The 20,124-nt window shown below is 38.8% G+C and overlaps 1 protein-coding gene and 1 long non-coding RNA gene across 2 annotated transcripts; both read right to left on the bottom strand.

Moving 5' to 3' along the window:
* Positions 1–1,902: 1,902 nt before the first annotated feature.
* LOC106590031 (uncharacterized) lies at positions 1,903–9,925 on the bottom strand. Its single transcript, XR_006762698.1, has 3 exons — positions 8,088–9,925; positions 2,630–2,671; positions 1,903–2,226 (listed from the first exon to the last, which is right to left on the bottom strand). It is a non-coding gene; the product is annotated as an uncharacterized lncRNA (long non-coding RNA).
* A 1,538-nt stretch (positions 9,926–11,463) lies between these two features.
* LOC106590035 (homeobox even-skipped homolog protein 2) lies at positions 11,464–18,854 on the bottom strand. Its single transcript, XM_014180527.2, has 2 exons — positions 14,757–18,854; positions 11,464–14,005 (listed from the first exon to the last, which is right to left on the bottom strand). Exons 1-2 carry the CDS (start codon positions 14,934–14,936, stop codon positions 13,436–13,438), a joined length of 750 nt encoding a protein of 249 aa, XP_014036002.1. The 5' UTR covers positions 14,937–18,854; the 3' UTR covers positions 11,464–13,435.
* Positions 18,855–20,124: the final 1,270 nt, after the last annotated feature.

The following is a 20,124-nucleotide window of genomic DNA, read 5'->3' as shown; positions in this document are numbered from 1 at the left end:
CACACATACCGTATAAGTGTGTGTGGCTGGCTTACAATGATGGCAAAAAACAACATTTGAGTGCACTGACCCTGGTGCTAGAGGGGTTGAATGTTTGAAGAGGTACGGGACTATAAAAAGTTTGGGAACCACTGTTCTAAGGGAAGCTCATCTACGTGCTCGTCGTCGTAACTGACTACATAGTGCAAACGCTCACCTTTGATGGCCACTGGCATGCTGGAGAAGTGTGCTCTTCACGGATGAATCCCGGTTTCAACTGTGGGCGAGCGGTTTGCTGATGTCAATGTTGTGAACAGAGTGCCCCATGGTGGGGTTATGGTATGGGCAGGCATAAGTTACGGACAATGTATACAACTGCATTTTACCGATGGCAAATTGAATGCAAAGAGATACCGTGAAGAGATCCTGAGGCCCATTGTCGTGCCATTCATCCGCCGCCATCACCTCTTGTTTCACCATGATAATGCACAGCACCATGTCACAAGGATCTGTACACAATTCCTGGAAGCTGAAAATGTCCCAGTCCTTCCATGGCCTACTCACCAGACATGTCACCTATTGAGCATGTTTGGGATGCTCTGGATCGACGTGTACGACAGCGTGTTCAAGTTCCCGCCAATATCCATTAACTTCGTACAGCCATTGAACAAGACAACATTCCACAATCAACAGCCTGATCATCTCTATGAGAAGTTGATGTCGAACTGCATGAGGTAAATGGTGGTCACATCAGATACTGACTGGTTTTCTGGTCCACGCCCCTATGTGACCAACAGATGCATATCTTTATTCCCAGTTGTAAAAAATATGAATTTATTTCAATTGACTTTAACGCAGTAAAATCTTTGAAATTGTTGCATTTATATTTTTGGTAAGTGTATATTTCAGAAAACATCTAGTGGCTTTTTGGGGTACTTCAGATTATCACAGGTGTCTAATTATCTCTGGCCCTACATTCCCCCAGTCCCATGCCTCAGCTGTTTACCCCCCCCCCCAAAAAAGTACCACTTTGTTGTTTGACTCCCAGAATGCCCCTTTAAGGTTATGTATAGCAGTGGACAGAGTAGGCTATACTTACAATATAGGAAATAATTGAATGACAAAGCTGTAAAACATTATCCTAAATATAAACCATCAACTAAGTGAATACCATTTGTGCTTACTACTAAAGAGTAGCATAGGCCTACATATTGAAAAGTAATTTGGCATTAGATACACCAAACCAGTTGTGGAATAAGATGAACTATTGATTGAAACAAATATATAAAACATATTTTTTTTCTTCACCTTTATTGAACCAGGTAGGCTAGTTGAGAACAAGTTCTCATTTGCAACTGCGACCTGGCCAAGATAAAGCAAAGCAGTTTGACACATACAACAACACAGAGTTACACATGGAATAAACAAACATACAATCAATAATACAGTAGAAAAATCTATATACAGCATGTGCAAATAAGGTAGGATAAGAGAGGTAAGGCAATAAATAGGCCATGGTGGCGAAGTAATTACAATATAGCAATTAAACACTGGAATGGTAGGATGTGCAGAAGATGAATGTGCAAGTAGAGATACTAGAGATCTATGTCTGTGCTTAGAAGATTTCATGTGAATGAAAAATGTGTGGATACTCGGCATCTTCTCTGACTTAGGTGCCCCGAGGTACTTTTGAACCGCCAACAAACATCTTTACAAAGTAGGTTGCATGCACATAATAGTATATGTACTTAAAGGGGCAAACAGGGATTGGTGCATACATTTTTTTACTTTTAAATAAAGGACATATAGCCATTGATTATTGAAGAATACAACTTTCTTATCAGAAACCAAAATATAAGCTTGTTAACAAACACAGTATAGCTATAACATTATTTTGATCAGCGCCGTCTATGAATTTGAGAGTTGGTACATTCCTCCAGTCCCATGCCTCAGCAGTTAAATAACATTTTTTTTTTTTTTTTTAAATATCCACTTCATTCTTGTTTCAATCCCAGATTGCCCCTTTAAGGTTATGTGTGGCAGAGTAGGCTATACTTACAATATAGGAAATAAAAATAAGGGCAAAGTCATCACGATGCGTCCTGTCCATTGTTCGGGGAGATACCAGAAGTAAACACTTATGCAAGTAATAAGATAGAGCACAGATGAATATAGAAGTAGTCTTCCCACCCACAACTTCTCTAGTCTCTGATTTTTCGCTCTACATTCCTCTAGGTCCTTAATATCCTGAAAAGACAACAAAATGCCATAACAAGTATTTAAAAAAAGATAAATCACTCACTATAGAGTAATAGTTGGATTATATGAATTATCTATTAACCCAGCCTTATGCTACACATTAAAAGGTTTTTGTAAAATGTTAAGCTTTGTTTCTTTTAATTCTTCTCTAAAAAGTACTTTTTCTAATATCTGATGGCCAATGTACTGGCCAAAGTCGGAGTTGTGGACATCTGCTCCTGTCACTAAATGATCAAAACAGATCACTGTCTGACTGATAATTACAGGAGGATACAAGATGGACATGACTGCGGGAGAAGCTTGGTGCTGTGATATTGACTTTTATGGAATACTAGTGGCCTACATAGTGTTGAAAAGTAGGGATTATAGCAACATTTAACCTAATACTTACCTTGACAATGCCTTGTAGAAGTTCTACCATCGTTGGATTAGCCTGTTTGAAGATTAGATACAATTTACTTCTGAATCACTCAAAACAAATGGCTAGGACCAGATATGTGTATGCAATATTTTTTCTCTCTCTGAATGTTATAAAAGGTAAATAGGCTAATATGTATAAAAGACAACTCTCCCTTTAATAGATATTATAAATATCTATCTTCAACACATCATGCATGCCCTCAAATGCCAAAAACATTGGCTCAATTACATTCTGACACTAGCCAGACAGTTCAGTTGACTAGTCAGTGATGTAGGCTACTTTACTGCATTAAACTGAAACCTTGAAATGCTAAGGGAGCATTGGGTTGGTAGCTAGCTAGTTAGACAGTGGAGTAGTCAGATTCTCCAGATTTATTCAACCCTGTCTAATAAGTGCAGATACCACTTAAGCATGCTTTTGTCACACAGTCAATGGCGTGTTGGGCTTCTGGCAAGAAGATTGAGGGTTCGAGATGCACTTCCTGCCCGTTTCATTACATTGGTGTCAGAACTGGGATCAGACCTCGCGTCCATGACAGTGTGTGTACTTGACTGATGAGCACGTTCCTGTGAGATGGTGTCCTGTGAGGTCACAGTCTTTTAAAGGAGGGAGTTGTGTAACAACCCTGGTTAATAAGCTCGGATATCGACTCTGCCACTTGAGCATGCTTTTGTGGCACAGTCGATGGACCGCTGGGCTTCGGGCCAGAAGGTTAAGGGTTCCCACTTTTGATACCAATGTAATGAAATAGGTAGGGAGTGTGGCTATAACCCCCAACCTTCTGTCCCGAAGCCCAGCGAGCCATCGACTGGGCCAAAAAAAGCATGCTCAAGTGTCAGAGTCGATATCCGCGCTTATATACCTGGGTCGCTAGAATACTCACAGAGGTAAAGACAGTTTCAGGTTGGATATTCGCCTGTAGTTTTCCTTACATCCACCAACAGCAGTTAGGGACCGTCAACATAGCGTCAAATCAGATTTTTCAAATTTCAATAGCTCTTTAACCATTACTCCTAAAACTTTCAAAACTGGTTGTAGCTATCAGACATTGCACACACTTTGTTTTGTCGATTTACATCTCGCACTATTTTAAATGATATATTTACATTTTTTAATTTCAATAGCTCATTGGTCATATGACCTACTGACTTCAAACAAGGTTCAGAATGTCCACTGACTGACTACCCTTCTATATTGCACACCCTTTGGTTTGTCCATTTTCATCTCACACATTTTTACAAATTTTAAATTTCAATAGCTCCTTGGTCATGTGACCTACTGACTTCAAACAAGGTTCAGAATGTCCACTCAGTGGGCCTACACATTGCACACCCTTTAGTTTGTCCATTTTCATCTCACACGTTTTTACATGAATTTTTCAAACTTTCAAATTTCAATAGCATTTGTGGTTTTACTTTCTCTCCTTATACAGACAACCGAATAGTACTTTCAAGCAACCACAAAAAGCTGCGGTCACGGGACAAAGATTTACATCCTAAATCATTACTCAGCCCAAGTCATTCTAAATGGAGAAAGAAGTTTAGCGTGTAAGCAAAGTTTGCCCAAGGTACTAATACAATCTGTTAATGGAATTTTAAATGATTAACTATTGATACATTTTTTGGGGCTTAGTGGCAAGCATGTGAAATAATTTATTTCAGGTGAACTTCGGTAACTACAATGCTGTCATGAGTTTCTTGAATGTGAACCAGTGGCCAGTAGCCTAGTGGTTAGAGTGTTGGACTCGTAACAGAAAGGTTGAGCTGACAAGGTAAAAATCTGTCATTCTGCCCCTGAATAAGGCAGTTAACCCACTGCCATTGAAAATAAGAATTTGTTCTTAACTGACTTGCCTAGTAATATATAGGAAATACAATTTTAAAAAAAACACTGGATGTTCATTGTAAGTAAAATAATTTTTCCAAAATTGATTTAGGTACATTTTTGTGAAGAGGTATGAGGGTTGTGCATTCAAATTCAGGTCTTAGTTATTCCCTTGTACTGGATCTAATACATAATAGCAATACATTAATAAGTGTAATAATTTTTTATGACACTGTGAAAAACTCTTGGCTGCTGGCTCTGTCACTTTCAGACATGGCAGAGCAGACTGAAAGGGGAAGGGTAGCTCTTGACTTGAACCACAGGGGTTCTCTGTAAAGAGAGAGTAATCCAAAAGGCACAGACACACCCCTTGACTTTCAATTGGCACCCTTAACCTGTATGTATTCTCTCCTGATTGGCTCTGTGGTGCACAGTCTGGCAGTCTGACTAAAGTGCCAGCGGTATGAGGGACATCCTCCTTTGTATTTATGGGAACAAATATTTCCTAACACTTTGGACCCTATTCTTGGACAGTTAGAAGACACAATGCGTCAATGCAAAAATATATATATACTAATTACTGTCCATGAGTAACCTCAACCTTGTGGGTGTTTGGGCCAATAAAGTGCCAACTCAATTCTACCACTGACTAGTCTCTCATGCCCCTATGAACAAGAACACAGGGCAATAGTTTTTAATCTAAACCAGACCTTTTTTACTGGAGTACACTAACCCCTAATTGGTGCTCTTTTCTTGACACACAGTAGCAGTTTACCAGATAAGAAGTCAAGAAGATCAAAAAGTAGATTGTTGTAAGGGTGTATTACGTCCTGTGCTGGCCACATTGTCATATCCATTCTGGATTCTGAGTGGTAAAATCATAGCTGAAAAAGGCCTCTATGTATGTGTATACTGTATGTGGGAATGTCTTAAGTCCGTCCTACATTTCATGTTAGTATTATGTTCAACAACTGACATTTTCAGATATTATTTTGACAAACACACTTTAACACACTTTGGTACTTACAATTCATTCTCTATTGTCATAGACTTGATGGGCACTGTCATCTGTGATCTTTGTGATACGACTTTCTTTAAGCACGTACTGATGAAACGGTCACTTAATATTTTTTTCAAAAAGTCTACAAACGCTCTACATTTATTCACTCTGTGATAGGGTTGGATCCTATATGCTACTTTTATTATTGTCCTGTAAATCGTTCAGTGCCTATAATTTAGGCTGTGTGTAGAATGGGACATAAAGGAAATGACCTCTACTAGATTATAGTGATAAGGAAAACAACATACAATTTTGGCCTGTGTATTCATTTGCCTATAACTAATCAGAATTCCATTATGTTTACATAAAAAAGAGAACATTTCAAAATGAGAAGATCCTGCCGTGGAAAAGACGACTGGGTGGACATAAAGTGGAAAGAAGGGGAAATGACACACACACCATGCAGTAGAACACCTCACCTACGGGGTCTTTGTAATGCAGGTTTGATAGTTATATTTAAAAATGAATGGTTAGCTGTTATGTGACAATTAGGTAAAAAACCCTATTTTATGTTTTGGTGTAGACGGTCAAGGACGTTGCACAGAACTTCCCCAACATCCCCTCCCAAATTGATATAGAACCTTCACAAAAAAACATGGAGCAACTGCAAAAATAAATGGCTGAGGGTATACTAAAAATGTCTGGTATGTAATGACATTTAATTCAAAGTAAATGTAAATTATTTATTTTTATGTAGTTGTGTGGGACAGCCATAGGTTCAGTTCATGCCTATGATTTCAGAGTTCAACAAAGCCAACAACTGCTTCATGTGTGCCACTCATAAAGAACCTGGATGTGGCCCAAAGACTGATTGATTGGGTTAGTAACTTTATTTAACATGTTTAGAATCTTTTGACAACAGTGATGGCATGTAAGACAATTTATGATATAACACAATGGCTGGCTAATTCGTGATACTGCATTGATATTTTATATTATTTATAACGTATTACGCTTTGTTTTGTTTAAGAATGAATGTTTTGCATGCCAACAGTGGTTCCATGTACATCAACCAGGGATAAAGAGAAAGTTAACACTGAAATGTTTCACTTATTTGAAGTAAAGTGTCTGTTGGAAAAGATTAAAGGTCTACAATTTCTGTTTAATTTGTCAATATGTTAGGGTTAAACTGGATATTTGTTTTCATAACTTATATAATATACCGGAGAAGCTATGCTACATTATTAAGTATATAAACTACGGATAAGTCAACTGCTGAAGACAAGAACTACAACCGGCAACAGGAAGTGCTTCATGAGGCTGGGACCAGCCTGCACGCCGACGATAGGAGGAGCAAGTTTAAACCACGCTCCTCCTCCCTCTGACAGGCCAGCATTGAGCGGGAACTATCACTGTCAGAGTATATAAGAGAGAACAATAGGATGTGTCGCTCTCTTCTCTGTCTGCCCTGCGAGGTGTCACAGAGAGACCGTATACGAACGACATATTTACCATAAGCGTGTTCGCATTAATTAAAGTACAGCTAAATCAGAAGTTACTATGTGCTGACTATTTTGTTCTGATACCAGAAACGAATTGACGCAACTTTAACAAATATAACATTTTTATTCATTGATTTACTGGCCACCATTACTGTGGTTACATGTTCAGTAAATGTATTGACATGCAAACCCACTGCAGCCTACCTTTTCCTTTATGGTTGATATTAATGATGAAAGGAGACATTATCTGTCGCTCTCCTATTGTGTACCGCTGTTAAATACTGTGGAAAATAAAAAACAGGGAAAAGAAGTACTTAGAACTACCAATTATTATAGATAAATATTAAAGAAAAGGGTAAACACAACACTGGACTGAACCCCCTAATTGTCAAACTAATATTAATGTACAACAATATAGAAGACACATGACTAGAGGTTATGCAATACGGGTGTATATCCACCGCACGCTTCTTAGGTGTGTAATTGACATGACCAAGGAACTATTGAAATGTAAAAATATGAAAAATGTACGTTACACCGCGTGATTTTACAGTACACAAACAAGAGTGTGCAATATAGAAGGGTAGTCAGTGTACATTCTGCACCTTGTTTGAAGTCAGTAGGTCATTTGACAAAGGAGCTATTGAAATTTGAAAGTTTGAAAAATGTATGTAAAAACGTGAGAGATGAAAATGGACACATCAAAGGGTGTGCAATATAAAAGGGTAGTCAGTGGACATTCTGAACCTTGTTTGAGTCAAGTAGGTCACATGACCAAGGAGCTATTGAAATTTAAATGTAAAAAGTTGGTACTTTGTTTACATTACCTAACTAATTCAACTAGGAATACAAAATGCTGCTCACATTTCCACGTTTGGAAAGCGAATTAATGTCCAAATCGTGAAAAAAAGACCTGTGCAATGTTGTGCGCAATTTCTCCAACATCATGGCACTTATTTTGAGTCTGTGGCTCAAGTGGTTTGAAAGCGCGAATATCCATCACATATCAAACTTGAAACTCTCTTTACCTCGGTAGAATACTTAGCTAGTTTAGCTATAATAATCCTACTGTTACGGACTTGTTTAACGTGCATATAGTTACCTTCCACCGGGAAACAACAGCACCCATTTCTGTAGAATGTATTGGTGTCCCCCTCCTCGTCTTTGTCCACTCTTTCCTTTATAGTAGCTAGCTGCCTAAAAGTGTTGAAAAGTAAAAGATAAAATATGGCAAAGCTACCTAAACAATAGCTCAGACGGCTAGCTAGGTAAGGTTACAGAATGGAAAGTGCAAACGATAACTAGCCCATTCAGATGGTTGTTACTGACTGAAAACAAAAATGTGCTTTTTGGTCTTCATTTATGGTTAGGCATAAGGTCAGCGTTGTGGTTAAGGTAAACTGTAGTCGTAATTATGACTTTGTGGCTGTGGTAACTAGTGGAAGCCCCATTCTGAGACAAAGCTCACGCTTAACAGCCCTGACATGTTCCATTGAAGCCCCTGCAGGAAAATGCTCATTGTTGGATACGACTGTGATACGGTTTTGTAATCCTGAGTCACTCAACATAATTGTATAGACTAACGTAACACTGTAGAGTGATGCTAGTGATAGTTCGCTAGCTGTCAATGATACATGCTAGCTAGCTAGCCAGTTTATAACGTTAACCTAACGTTAGTGTGTTAAAAACAGACAGACCTAATCAGTTTAATTCTTAGGCCTAACTTAAATGCATCCAACTCTGCTACTTGCGGTTGCTTGCTTGCTTGCTTGCTAGCTATCTAGCGTTAGATAGGTTCGTGTCATACAAGAAAAAGATTTTAAAAAATACGGGGGGGGGGGTAGGGTTCTTCTTCGTCTTCTTCTCCTTCTGTGGCATAATGGCGCTCCGCAAACAAACGTTTAGGGTGCATGCCGCCACCTACTGTGCTGAAGTGTGTGGTAATGACGGTTTCCTATACTACTGTAAATACTAATTATATACTTCCTGAGTGGCGCAGCAGTGCGAATCTCAGTGCTAGAGGTGTCACTACAGACCCTGGTTCGATCCTGGGCTGTATCACAACCAGCCATGATTGGGAGTCCCATAGGGCGGCGCACAATTGTCCCAGCGTTGTCCAGGTTAGGGGAGGGTCTGGCCGGGGTAGGCCGTCATTGTAAAATAAGAATTTGTTCTTAACTGACTTGCTTAGTTAAATAAAGGTTACATTTTAAAAATATAAAATAGTTCATCATCATTAGGAGTGGACAGATGACGACCACTTCATTCCTTTTTAATTAACAAGTTGTTGAATTCATGTCACATAATAAAGTAGCATTTAAATGGGAGCAGTCATTTAAGATATTTAGTTGATATAAGGTTTAGATCTCTTAAACATGTTCATTTGTAAATTGTTACATTTTCAGCTTTAAATTCATGATAAGGTTAGGCCCCTATTTTCTCGAAGTTGTGCCATATGAAAAACATACAGTGCCTTCAGAAAGTATTCACACCCATTTTACACATTTTGTTGTGTTACAGAGTGGGTTTCAAATGGTTTTAATTGCCATTTTTATGTCAACGATCTACACAAAATATTCTGTAATATAAAAAAAATCCAACAAAAAACACCTTTGGCAGGGATGAGAGCTGTGAATCTTTTTTTTAAGTCTCTAAGAGCTTTGCACACCTGAATTGTGCAATATTTGCCCATTATTCTTTAAAAACATACTTCAAGCTCTGTCAAGTTGGTTGTTGATCATTGGTATACAGACATTTTCAAGTCTTGCCATAGATCTTCAAGCAGATTTAAATCCAAACTGTAACTAGGCCTCTCAGGAACATTCAATGTAGTCTTCATGAGTACCTCCAGTGTCTATTTGGCTTTGTGTTTTAGGTTATTGTCCTGCTGAAAGGTGAATCAGTCTCCCTGTGTCTGTTGGAAAGCAGACTGAACCATGATTTTGCCTGTGCTTAGCTCCATTCTGTTAAATTTTTTATACTGAAAAACTCCCCAGTCCTTGCCGATGACAAGCATACCCATAACATGAAGCAGCCACCACAATGCTTGATAATATAAAGAGTGGTACTCAGGTATGTGTTGTGTTGGATTTGCTCCACACATAACACTTTGTATAATAGGATAAAAAGTTAATTTCTTTGCCACATTACTTTAGTACCTTGTTGCAAACAGGATGCATGTTTTGGAATATTTTTATTTTGTACAGGCTTCCTTCTTTTCACTCATTTAGGTTAGTATGGAGTAACTACAATGTGGTTGACCCATCAATTCTCTCCTATCACAGCCATTAAACTCTCTGTTTTAAAATCACTAATGGCCTCATGATGAAATCCATGAGCAGTTTCCTTCCTCTCCTGCAACTGAGTTAGGAAGGACACCTGTATCTTTGCAGTGATTGATACATAGCATACTTTCTAAAGGCACTGTAGGCCTAGCCTATATCATTTTGTTTACATTTTTTAATTTGGCAATTACAAATCGGAGATCACGTTTTTGTACCATGAAAAGATTATATTTTCCTTGGGTTAAATGTTCAATAAGTCACTATGACTGTAATTTCTAAACTTACTCCAGCCATTGTTTTAATGTTTGTAATTGGAATTTAAATCGTGTAATTGTTTAGCAAATAAAACGGGTCACCACTTAGCCTCTGTTGGAAGGAAAATGGATTATTTAAATATAACATTTTGGAGCTGGAAATACAGTACAATTTGAGTATGATATTAGACTGTCATAAAATAGAAATCTTACGTACTTTGTTTTCTCTCTCTCATGTACACACAAAATGTAATTCAGCTGAGATGGGCATTGTTTTTAATCTTCAAAGTTTCCTTGTTTGGTCCCTCTTCACTGTTAATGAGGATTTGTAATTTCCTAAGTCAAACATTCATCGGAATCAGATCGGTCACACTTACAGAAGCACGGGTTAATATGGTAGTCAATATTATTGTAACGACCCTTGGTTTATAAGCGCGGTTATCGACTCTGCTGCTGGAGCATGCTTTTGGGGCACAGTCGATAGTGCGCTGGACTTCGGGCTAGAAGGTCGAGGGTTCGAGACCTGCTCCCTGTCCGTTTTATTACATTATGTAGTGTTGTCTAACCCAATCATTTTCAAACCTATTTTCTTCTGTTATTCTGTATTCGATTGAGAAAATGGATCCATTAGCCTGATACGATAGCCAATTAAATCTGATTTCTAGCTAGGCTACTGTGGATGCATTCCATTCCTTCTTGTTTATTCCCACAATTTTAAATTTTATCCCACAATTAATTAAAGTTTGCAAAAATGTATTTTACAGTCGAAAGCCATCTTTGACCAGACCGCTTCTGTCCATCTTGATCCAGCCAATATATGCATTGCAATCTGCAGAAAGCAGAAAAAAAGTATACTTCCAACGGCTACTTCCAATTTGAGTTGCGCAATCCCCATGGATTGCATACGGCTAACAGTAGCAAAGAACTGAAATTGATCAAATCATTATGCAACAATTTATTAAAACATGAACAAAGTTAAGTGTAATATTGGCCTACATTGATATTTCACATTATACACAGAAAATATTGCACATACATATTTTGCAATACATACATGTCAAACTGAACAGTTCAATTGATGAATATGTTAGTTTATTATTTCCTTTTTAAAAGTTTGTGGTTCCTTTGGCATTTGGTGTTTCTTGCTTGCCAGTTTGTTTGGAATCTTAATTGTGCTATTGTACAATATTTATGATAATAACATATTAGCCTTTTTTATTCACTTGGTTGATTACGAGTGGGATCGGGGTGAATGGAATATAAAATATTATAGGGGTTGCATTTGTGAATTAAAATCAAGATACCAGGTGAAGTGAAATATCATGGAGGTTATGACCTATTATCATATATAGGCCATAGCAACAGAATAGTCTGCTAAACATTAATGTAGGTACTATCATCATACTTATATAGGCCTACCGTTCTTGCTTAGTTTAACGGATTTACAAATGCATTAGGTTGGCTTGATCCCATGGTTCATATTCAAGTCAATATGTTACCAAACCACATGTTATTTTTAAATCGGAATATTTATTTTGTTTTCTGTTGGGCCCTTTATCGTTTTTATGTCGGAAAGGGTGGCACATTTGGTGGTTACTTTTTTAAAATACTTCAATTAGGTTGAATCATAACTTCATAGGACGTGCGTAACTCCAAGCTGAGCGTAAATCATGTAGGCTAGTTGGTTTGCGCAAAAATTCGAATTAGGCTAAGCATGTAGTCCTAGTCTGAACAAGTGGGCCTACAGGAGATATTGTTTTTTTGGCTCAGTTGTCTGAACTCAGGCCATCAGATGTCTGCTCCAAATTTCACATAAATGCTGGGCACTGTAGGCCACTGTAATAAATGGTTTGCCACAAGTCATTATAGAATATAAATGTCAAATTACAACATTCGTCAATTTAACTGTTTAAAAAAATATATATATAGCCGATGGTTATTAGCCTACAACACAAATATGGCTCTGGCCAAATAAACAAAATAATTGGCTACAAAATAAATAAATATATGTAAAAAATATATAGCCTGTATAAATAAATTAGCCACAAGTTTAGTGTTATAATACCTGGTATCTGAATGTCTATAGCCTAATGCACCGGATAGCTAGCCTATTTGGTATACCAAATGAATACCAAGAAAAAACCCTAAGTTAATACTGTGAGCTCCAAAAGTATTAGGGCAGTGACACATGTTTTGTTGTTTGGGATCTATAGTCCAGCATGATAATGATACAATGAGGTTACAGTACAGACTGTCAGCTTTCATTTGAGAGTATGTTTAACCATATTGGGTGAACCGTTTTGAATTTACAGCACTTTTTGTACATAGTCCCACCGTTTTTGGGGACCAAACGTATTGGGACAAATTGACTTATATGTATTAAAGTAGTAAAAATGTAAGCATTTGGTCCCATATTCATAGCATGCAATGACTACATCTAGCTTGGGACTCTACAAATTTGTTGGATGCATTTACTGTTTGTTTTGGTTGGGTTTCAGATTATTTTGTGCAAATGGAAATTAATGATAAATAATGTATTGTGTCATTTTGGAGTCACATTTATTGTAAATAAGGATTACAGATAATCTTGAATGAATATTGAATAATGATGAGTGAGAAAGTTAGAGACGCAAAAATATAATAAATGATAACCTCCCCTGTTATTGTAATGTTGAGAGGTTAGCATATCTTAGGGGTATGATATTTGTGCATCTGTAGCTTTCTCACTCATCATTCACTTTTCATTTAGGACCAAACAAAACATTTGTCACTGTCCCAATACTTTTGGAGCATTGCGACATTGACCTGTCTAAATTGATGATATATGAATTTAATGGTATTAGATTATTACACACATTTGAATATTTCGAGTAGAAGAAACATAAACAATGGAGACAAATAAACCAGATCGGCTAATCCGGCGACACCCCCGCCATTTTACTGAGCACAGCGGCAGAGTATGGCAAAAATACACTCTCTGACCTTTGACCTGTTGGTGAGCATGTCAACTCTGAGCTCTTGCACCTCGATCCCAGGGTGCCAGTAACAGAAGCCTGGCTATTATTGTGGCAGCTGAGGCACGAGCACAGTCCATGGCTCGATGGCGCACTAACTACTGCGACCACTGATGCTGATGTTGCTGCTGCCGCGGAACTGGCGAGGCCGGTTGGAGACTGGTAGAGACCTGGGTGCCGAAAGTTACAGAGCAGCTCCTGTCGTGAGTACGGGCGCGAGAGCGCACGGAAAGTGTTAAGAGGACGTATTGATGTTGGGAAAGGTGACGATGAGGCACCTGTAGCAGCCACTGTGATGCATATGTGTGGGTAATATGGCAGGGGCAGGTGAGAGTGGAAGGGGTAAGATAGGTCACCGGTGGTTGCTGCGTGCGTCACGTAGGTGTAAAAGCTAGGATCCGCCACGTGAGGCCAAGACATCGCTAGACGCTGTCGTTTATCTTTCATCCATCTGTTCTGGAACCAAACCTAAAAACAAGATATATATCCATGAATACTCATCAAGTGTAGCCAAAATTTAAAAGATAGGCCTATATTGTTTTTCTCTCACGGTTTTATAGAATATTTGGCCTTAAACTTTTCTACATGATTTGTAAAATAAATTATACCAAATTATACCAGTTGTAGGCTATATACCTCAATTGTCTTTTCAAAATATATATAGTCTAGGCCTGAGACCAAATAAATGAAATGTCAATCAGCACGCATCATTTAAAAAAATGTGGGTTGGGAATTGAACATCAACCACTCTGAAATATTGTTAAACAAAAATAATATACATTGAATTATAAACCAAATTTATGTTTAATGTTTCGAGTAAACAACACCACATTTTGGATGGTCATCATTCAATAATAAATTCATGTTGTGGTTTGTACTTGGTCCATCCTCCGTATAGGCTACAGTTCGCACAGACCAGCTGAGAAAATCGACCCAACTGCTGGTTCAGATTTTATTATTTATGTGTTCAGATTTAGAACACAGGGAACATGTTCACAGAAAAAAATCGGACTGACCAAGATTCAACATTCAAAACAGAGAAAATCTTAGATGAAATACAGTTGAGTTGATGAGTCTAGATTTTCTCAGATGGTTGGTGTGAACAGCTGTGTAAAAACATCCTGCAGTAGACTACAGGCCTTCAGGTGATAATAATAATAATTTTGTTTTCAAATAGGCTTATCATTTAGATAGATCATTTGTAATGCATCAAACAAACCTTAATTGTTGTTTCAGGTAGATTCAGAGATGCGGCCAGTTCACACCTCCTTGGTCTTGAGACATACTTTTCCGTGTAGAACTCTTTTTCCAGTATTCCTATCTGTTCCCTTGTGAAAGCAGTCCGACATCTTCTCACTTGATCTGCGCTCGAGCAGCTTCCAATTGAATGACCGTTCATGCTCAAACTCGACAGGGAAGATTAGCTAGTGTTTGGAGAGTTGTGGTCTGAAAACCCTTAAAGCAAAATTATAGAAGTGCTTGATTATCAGCTTGTGGATATGCTGGAAATTTGTTTTAATAATCATTAGCTAATTCAGAGTAGGTAAATTATCAATTGTCATAGGCTTATCAGAAGTAATACATTTTACATTAAAATGTCATCTTGACTTCTCAGTACTTTTCAATATATGTTGTATTATCTTACAACTATTTAATTATTTGACTGACATTTCATGGACTACTGTAGGCTTGACAAATTGTGCAGTGACTGGTCATTCACAGTTGTCAAGCAGATTTTGATATTAGAATAAATTGCATAAAGTTAACTTTCATGCTATTTTCTTTTTGTTGGGTATCACTAAGACTGTCAGGCGAGTGAAGCAGTGGACATCCAACCTCTACATCACTGTCTGAATACAGAGAAACTTCCGAATACATGCTCATCATCTCTGTCTTTCAAATAGGAAATCTCTGTGGGAGTGTTCGTATCAACGTTGTGATGATGTGGACTGAATATACACTTGATCTCAAACTTGCCTTTGGTCGGCGTATTCCGCACATCAATCCTCTGCGCTGAGAATTTTCCAGGGTCTCCAACAAAATTTCCCATGGGCTCCGAGAGACATGAGAGCCTTTTTCTCGCTGGTGGAGCTGTGAAGCCCTCACTCCATTAGTATGATCTCCTTTCTCATCTTCACCAAGTTTTAGAGCAAAAGCCACTGCTGGCTGGCTGGTCACTTATCAGCATTCAATAATCATATAACTATTCGAATATGGATGAATACAATTGTAGCCTAATTTAAATAGTATACTTTGTATCTGAAGACTGACAAAATGTCCCAGGTATAGTTTTATGTCCATTAAGAATTTATTTAAATAAAGGTTAAATAACAATAAATACATGTAACACTTCTTTGTTGAGCTTCATGGAAAGCATCCAGGTAGTCCAGCCCGCTCAGCCCAGTCAAAACTGTTCGCTGCTCTGGCACCCCAATGGTGGAACAAGCTCCCTCACGACGCCAGGACAGCGGAGTCAATCACCACCTTCCGGAGACACCTGAAACCCCACCTCTTTAAGGAATACCTGGGATAGGATTAGGTAATCCTTCTAACCCCCCCAAAAAAAGATATAGATGTACTATTGTAAAGTGGTTGTTCTACTGGATATCATAAGGTGAATGCACTGATTTGTAAGTCGCTCTGGATAAGAGCGTCTGCTAAATGACGTAAATGTAAAATGTAAATGTAGTCTGAAAGATCAGTGAAGACTGACTCAGGTTAGAGCAGATCAGACACATCAAGTTTTCACCATTGCTTTTGGTTTTGGCCACAAATGCATGCTCAATATTAATACCTCTGAAATTGTTTATAGATTGAAAATAGCCTGATCTCCCAGTCCTGCAATAATTATCCAGATGTGGGGTCCAGATAGAACGTGACTGAGCACATAAAGCACATTCTTTGGCGCCCCCAAGAGTGTAATCTGAAATGGAGGGCCCCACCTCCATACACTGGGGGGGAAGAGATTGGCAACCGCCACATTTTAACCAACAATCAGCAGGCAAAGGTTATTCAAACACAGTTTACTATTTACCAACTAAAACACTAGGATACTTTTACATTTACTAACCTTTGCATGCTCATAGTTGGTTAAAATCACATTACGCACACCAGATGATTCATCGGTGTCCTTTTGACTACTAAACATAGAAACCTGCTATTTTCACAGATGTTGGGGTGCAGTGCTGGAGATTTTGTTTTTGAAATAGGGTGGAATTTCCCTTGAAGGACAGTGACCCATGCACCAGCTCTAGGCCCCAAGGCCCTCAGTCAGCCCTGCATCAGAGAGAGCCAGTTAGACCCCGAAAAAGGGAATAGACAGAGCAGCAACATCCACAGAGGCTGACACTCTGCCCCTCTGAAGGACAGTGCCACTGACTCAGTCACTCACACTCTGGCACTCCAGACTGTACTGGGGACGTGGGCCTTCACATGGACCTTTTAACAATATTTTTGTGCAACTTACATTTTGACCTGACAAGTTGAGGGACTATTATTTTGGCATTACACATCTGAGGACTTTTATTTTGATATGACAAATCAAGAGATTTATTTTGAAATCGAAAATTGCGATCCACATTATTGTTAGTGCTCGCCAATTTTTTTGTTGGCTTGATGCAAGTTCCTTCCCTGGCTGATACGCAGACCACATGCACAGAGAGAGGAGCTGTGCCCCACTGGTCCGGGAAACAGCTAGATGTAATTCTATATTCAAGCCATCTCATAGAGCATGTTTTGTTATTTGCCCTAGCAATACACAGATGATTCAAATAATCAAAGCTTGATGACGAGTTGGTTATTTGAATCAGCTGTATAGTGCTAAAGCAAAAACCAAAACGTGCACCTAGGGGGTGCCACAAGACCGAGTTTGGGAAACCCTGTATACATTATTTTCCTCTTAAACGTTGAGACCCCTCGCTGTTTGGATTTGTTATTATTCAGGGGTTGTATGTGGCTGTGTGTTTGAGTGAGGGAGAGACAGAGGAGAACCAAACAGTAAAAGCCCCCCTTCATTATCGATGCATCACGCCCACAACATCAAAGCGAGTTCCAGGCATCAAAGCGTTAGCCAGGCAAGCAAGTTCTAGTCATTACATTCAGATTTATTTTACAACACCTGAGATGAGACTGCCAAAACACCATAACTGTAACATTGTACATAAGAATTGCATAACAAGATTTTTATCTAAATTTGAATGTGAAAAGTTGATCAGAGTATTTGCAGAATGTGTATACAATTTTTATCCAATTCTTATGCTGTCAATGTTAGTTTTAAGTTTGCAATCCATCTCTTACACCTGAACATTTTTATTAACCTTACATTCCTTCAAACTAAAGATATCTGACTCCATGCTAGCAGCAGCCTTGAGGTGAATGAGAAAGAACCAGTAATCAGAGGGTTGTTGGTTTGACTACCACGAAGAACCAATCAAGGCGCAATAACATTTTAAAATCGATGAAATTGAGGACGTAAAGACTGAAACTTGGCATGACACCGAAGTCAAGGCCAAGAAACAACTGGCAGATCAACTCAAACTGGACCCTAAACTCATCGAGATGGAGAGGGCGCATAGGAATGGCACTTTCTTTCCAGATGGACAGTCCAGATCTATAGTGGTGAAACATCTCAGGTTCAAAGACAAGGAGATTTCAGGATAGTGTCTGAAGGGAACCAAAATCTTCATCATTGAAGACTTCTCCTAAAAGGCACGCCTCAAAACAATGCTAGTCATTAAAACTCGTTTTTCAACCACTCCACAAATTTCTTGTTAAGCAAATCGGTTAGGACATCTACTGTGTGCATTACACAAGTAATTGTTCCAACAATTGTTTTACTGACTGATTATTTCACTATATCACAATTCCAGTGGGTCAGAAGTTTACATACACTAAGTTGACTGTGCCTTTAAACGGCTTGGAAAGTTCCAGAAAACGATGTCATGGCTTTCGAAGCTTCTGATAGGCTAATTTACATAATTTGAATCAATTGGAGGTGTACCTGTGGATGTATTTCAAGGCCTACCTTCGAACTCAGTGCCTCTTTGCTTGACATCATGGGATAATCAAGAAATCAGCCAACGCCTCAGAAAAAAACGTTGTAGACCTCCACAAGTCTGATTCATCCTTGGGAGCAATTTCCAAACGCCTGAAGGTACCATGTTCATCTGTACAAACAATAGTACGCAAGTATAAACACCATGGGACCACGCAGCCGTCATACCGCTCAGGAAGGAGACGCGTTCTGTCTCCTAGAGATTAACATTCTTTGGTGCGAAAAGTGTAAATCAATCCCAGAACAACAGCAAAGGACCTTGTGAAGATGCTGGAGGAAAGGGGCACAAAAGTATCTATATCCACAGTAAAACGAGTCCTATATCAACATAACCTGAAAGGCTGCTCAGCAAGGAAGAAGCCACTGCTCCAAAACCTCCGGAAAAAAGCCAGATTACTGTTTGCAACTGCACATAGGGACAGAGATCGTTATTGGTTACTTTTTGGAGAAATGTCTGCTGGTCTGATGAAATAAAAATAGAACTGTTTGGCCATAATGACCACCGTTATGTTTGGAGGAAAAAGGGGGAGGCTTGCAAGCCGAAGAACACCATCCCAACCGTGAAGCACGGGGGTGGCAGCATCATGCTGTGGGGGTGCTTTGCTGCAGGATGGACTGGTGCACTTCACAAAATAGATGGCATCATGAGGGAGGAAAATTATGTGGATATATTGAAGCAACATCTCAAGACATCAGTCAGGAAGTTAAAGCTTGGTCGCAAATGGGTCTTGCAAATGGACAATGACCCCAAGCATACTTCCAAGGTTGTGGCAAAATGGCTTAAGGACAACAAAGTCAAGGTATTGGAGTGGCATCACAAAGCCCTGACCTCAATCCTATAGAACATTTGTGGACAGACATAAAGCGTGTGTGAGCAAGGAGGCCTACAAACCTGACTCAGTTACACCAGCTCTGTCAGGAGGAATGAGCCAAAATTCACCCAACTTATTATGGGAAGCTTGTGGAAGGCTACCCGAACCGTTTGACCCAAGTTAAACATTTTAAAGTCAATGCTTCCAAATACTAATTGAGTGTATGTAAACTTCTGACCCACTGGGAATGTGATGAAAGAAATACAATCTGAAATAATTCATTCTCTCTACTATTATTCAGAAATTTCACATTAAAAGAAAGAGGTGATCCGAACTGACCCAAGACAGGTAATTTTTACTAGGATTAAATGTCGGGAATTGTGAAAAACTGATTTTAAATGTATTTGGCTAAGGTGTATGTAAACTGCCGACTTCAACTGTTGGTATGGGATGCAAAATTACTGTTTAAGGCTGAAAGAGGAAAGGTGCATTAATTATGTTTGAATCGGTCATGGTGTTTAGCTCATTCCTCAAGGCAGGCTAGCAAACAAAATTAATTGTCTAATATTTAATGATGGTGTAGTTTTCAAGCCGTGATTACACCTAGCATTAACATGTGGATGTGACAAGATTCCCTGGTCACTACCACTATGCAAATTCAACCAACCTGCCTTGGACTTAGCCTTATGACACCAGTTATGTAAATCGACAGAAAACCGCAC

This window comes from Salmo salar, chromosome ssa29 (genome assembly GCF_905237065.1).
Source record: "Salmo salar chromosome ssa29, Ssal_v3.1, whole genome shotgun sequence".
Lineage (NCBI taxonomy): Eukaryota > Metazoa > Chordata > Actinopteri > Salmoniformes > Salmonidae > Salmo > Salmo salar.
This window is presented reverse-complemented; position numbering and strand designations above follow the sequence as displayed.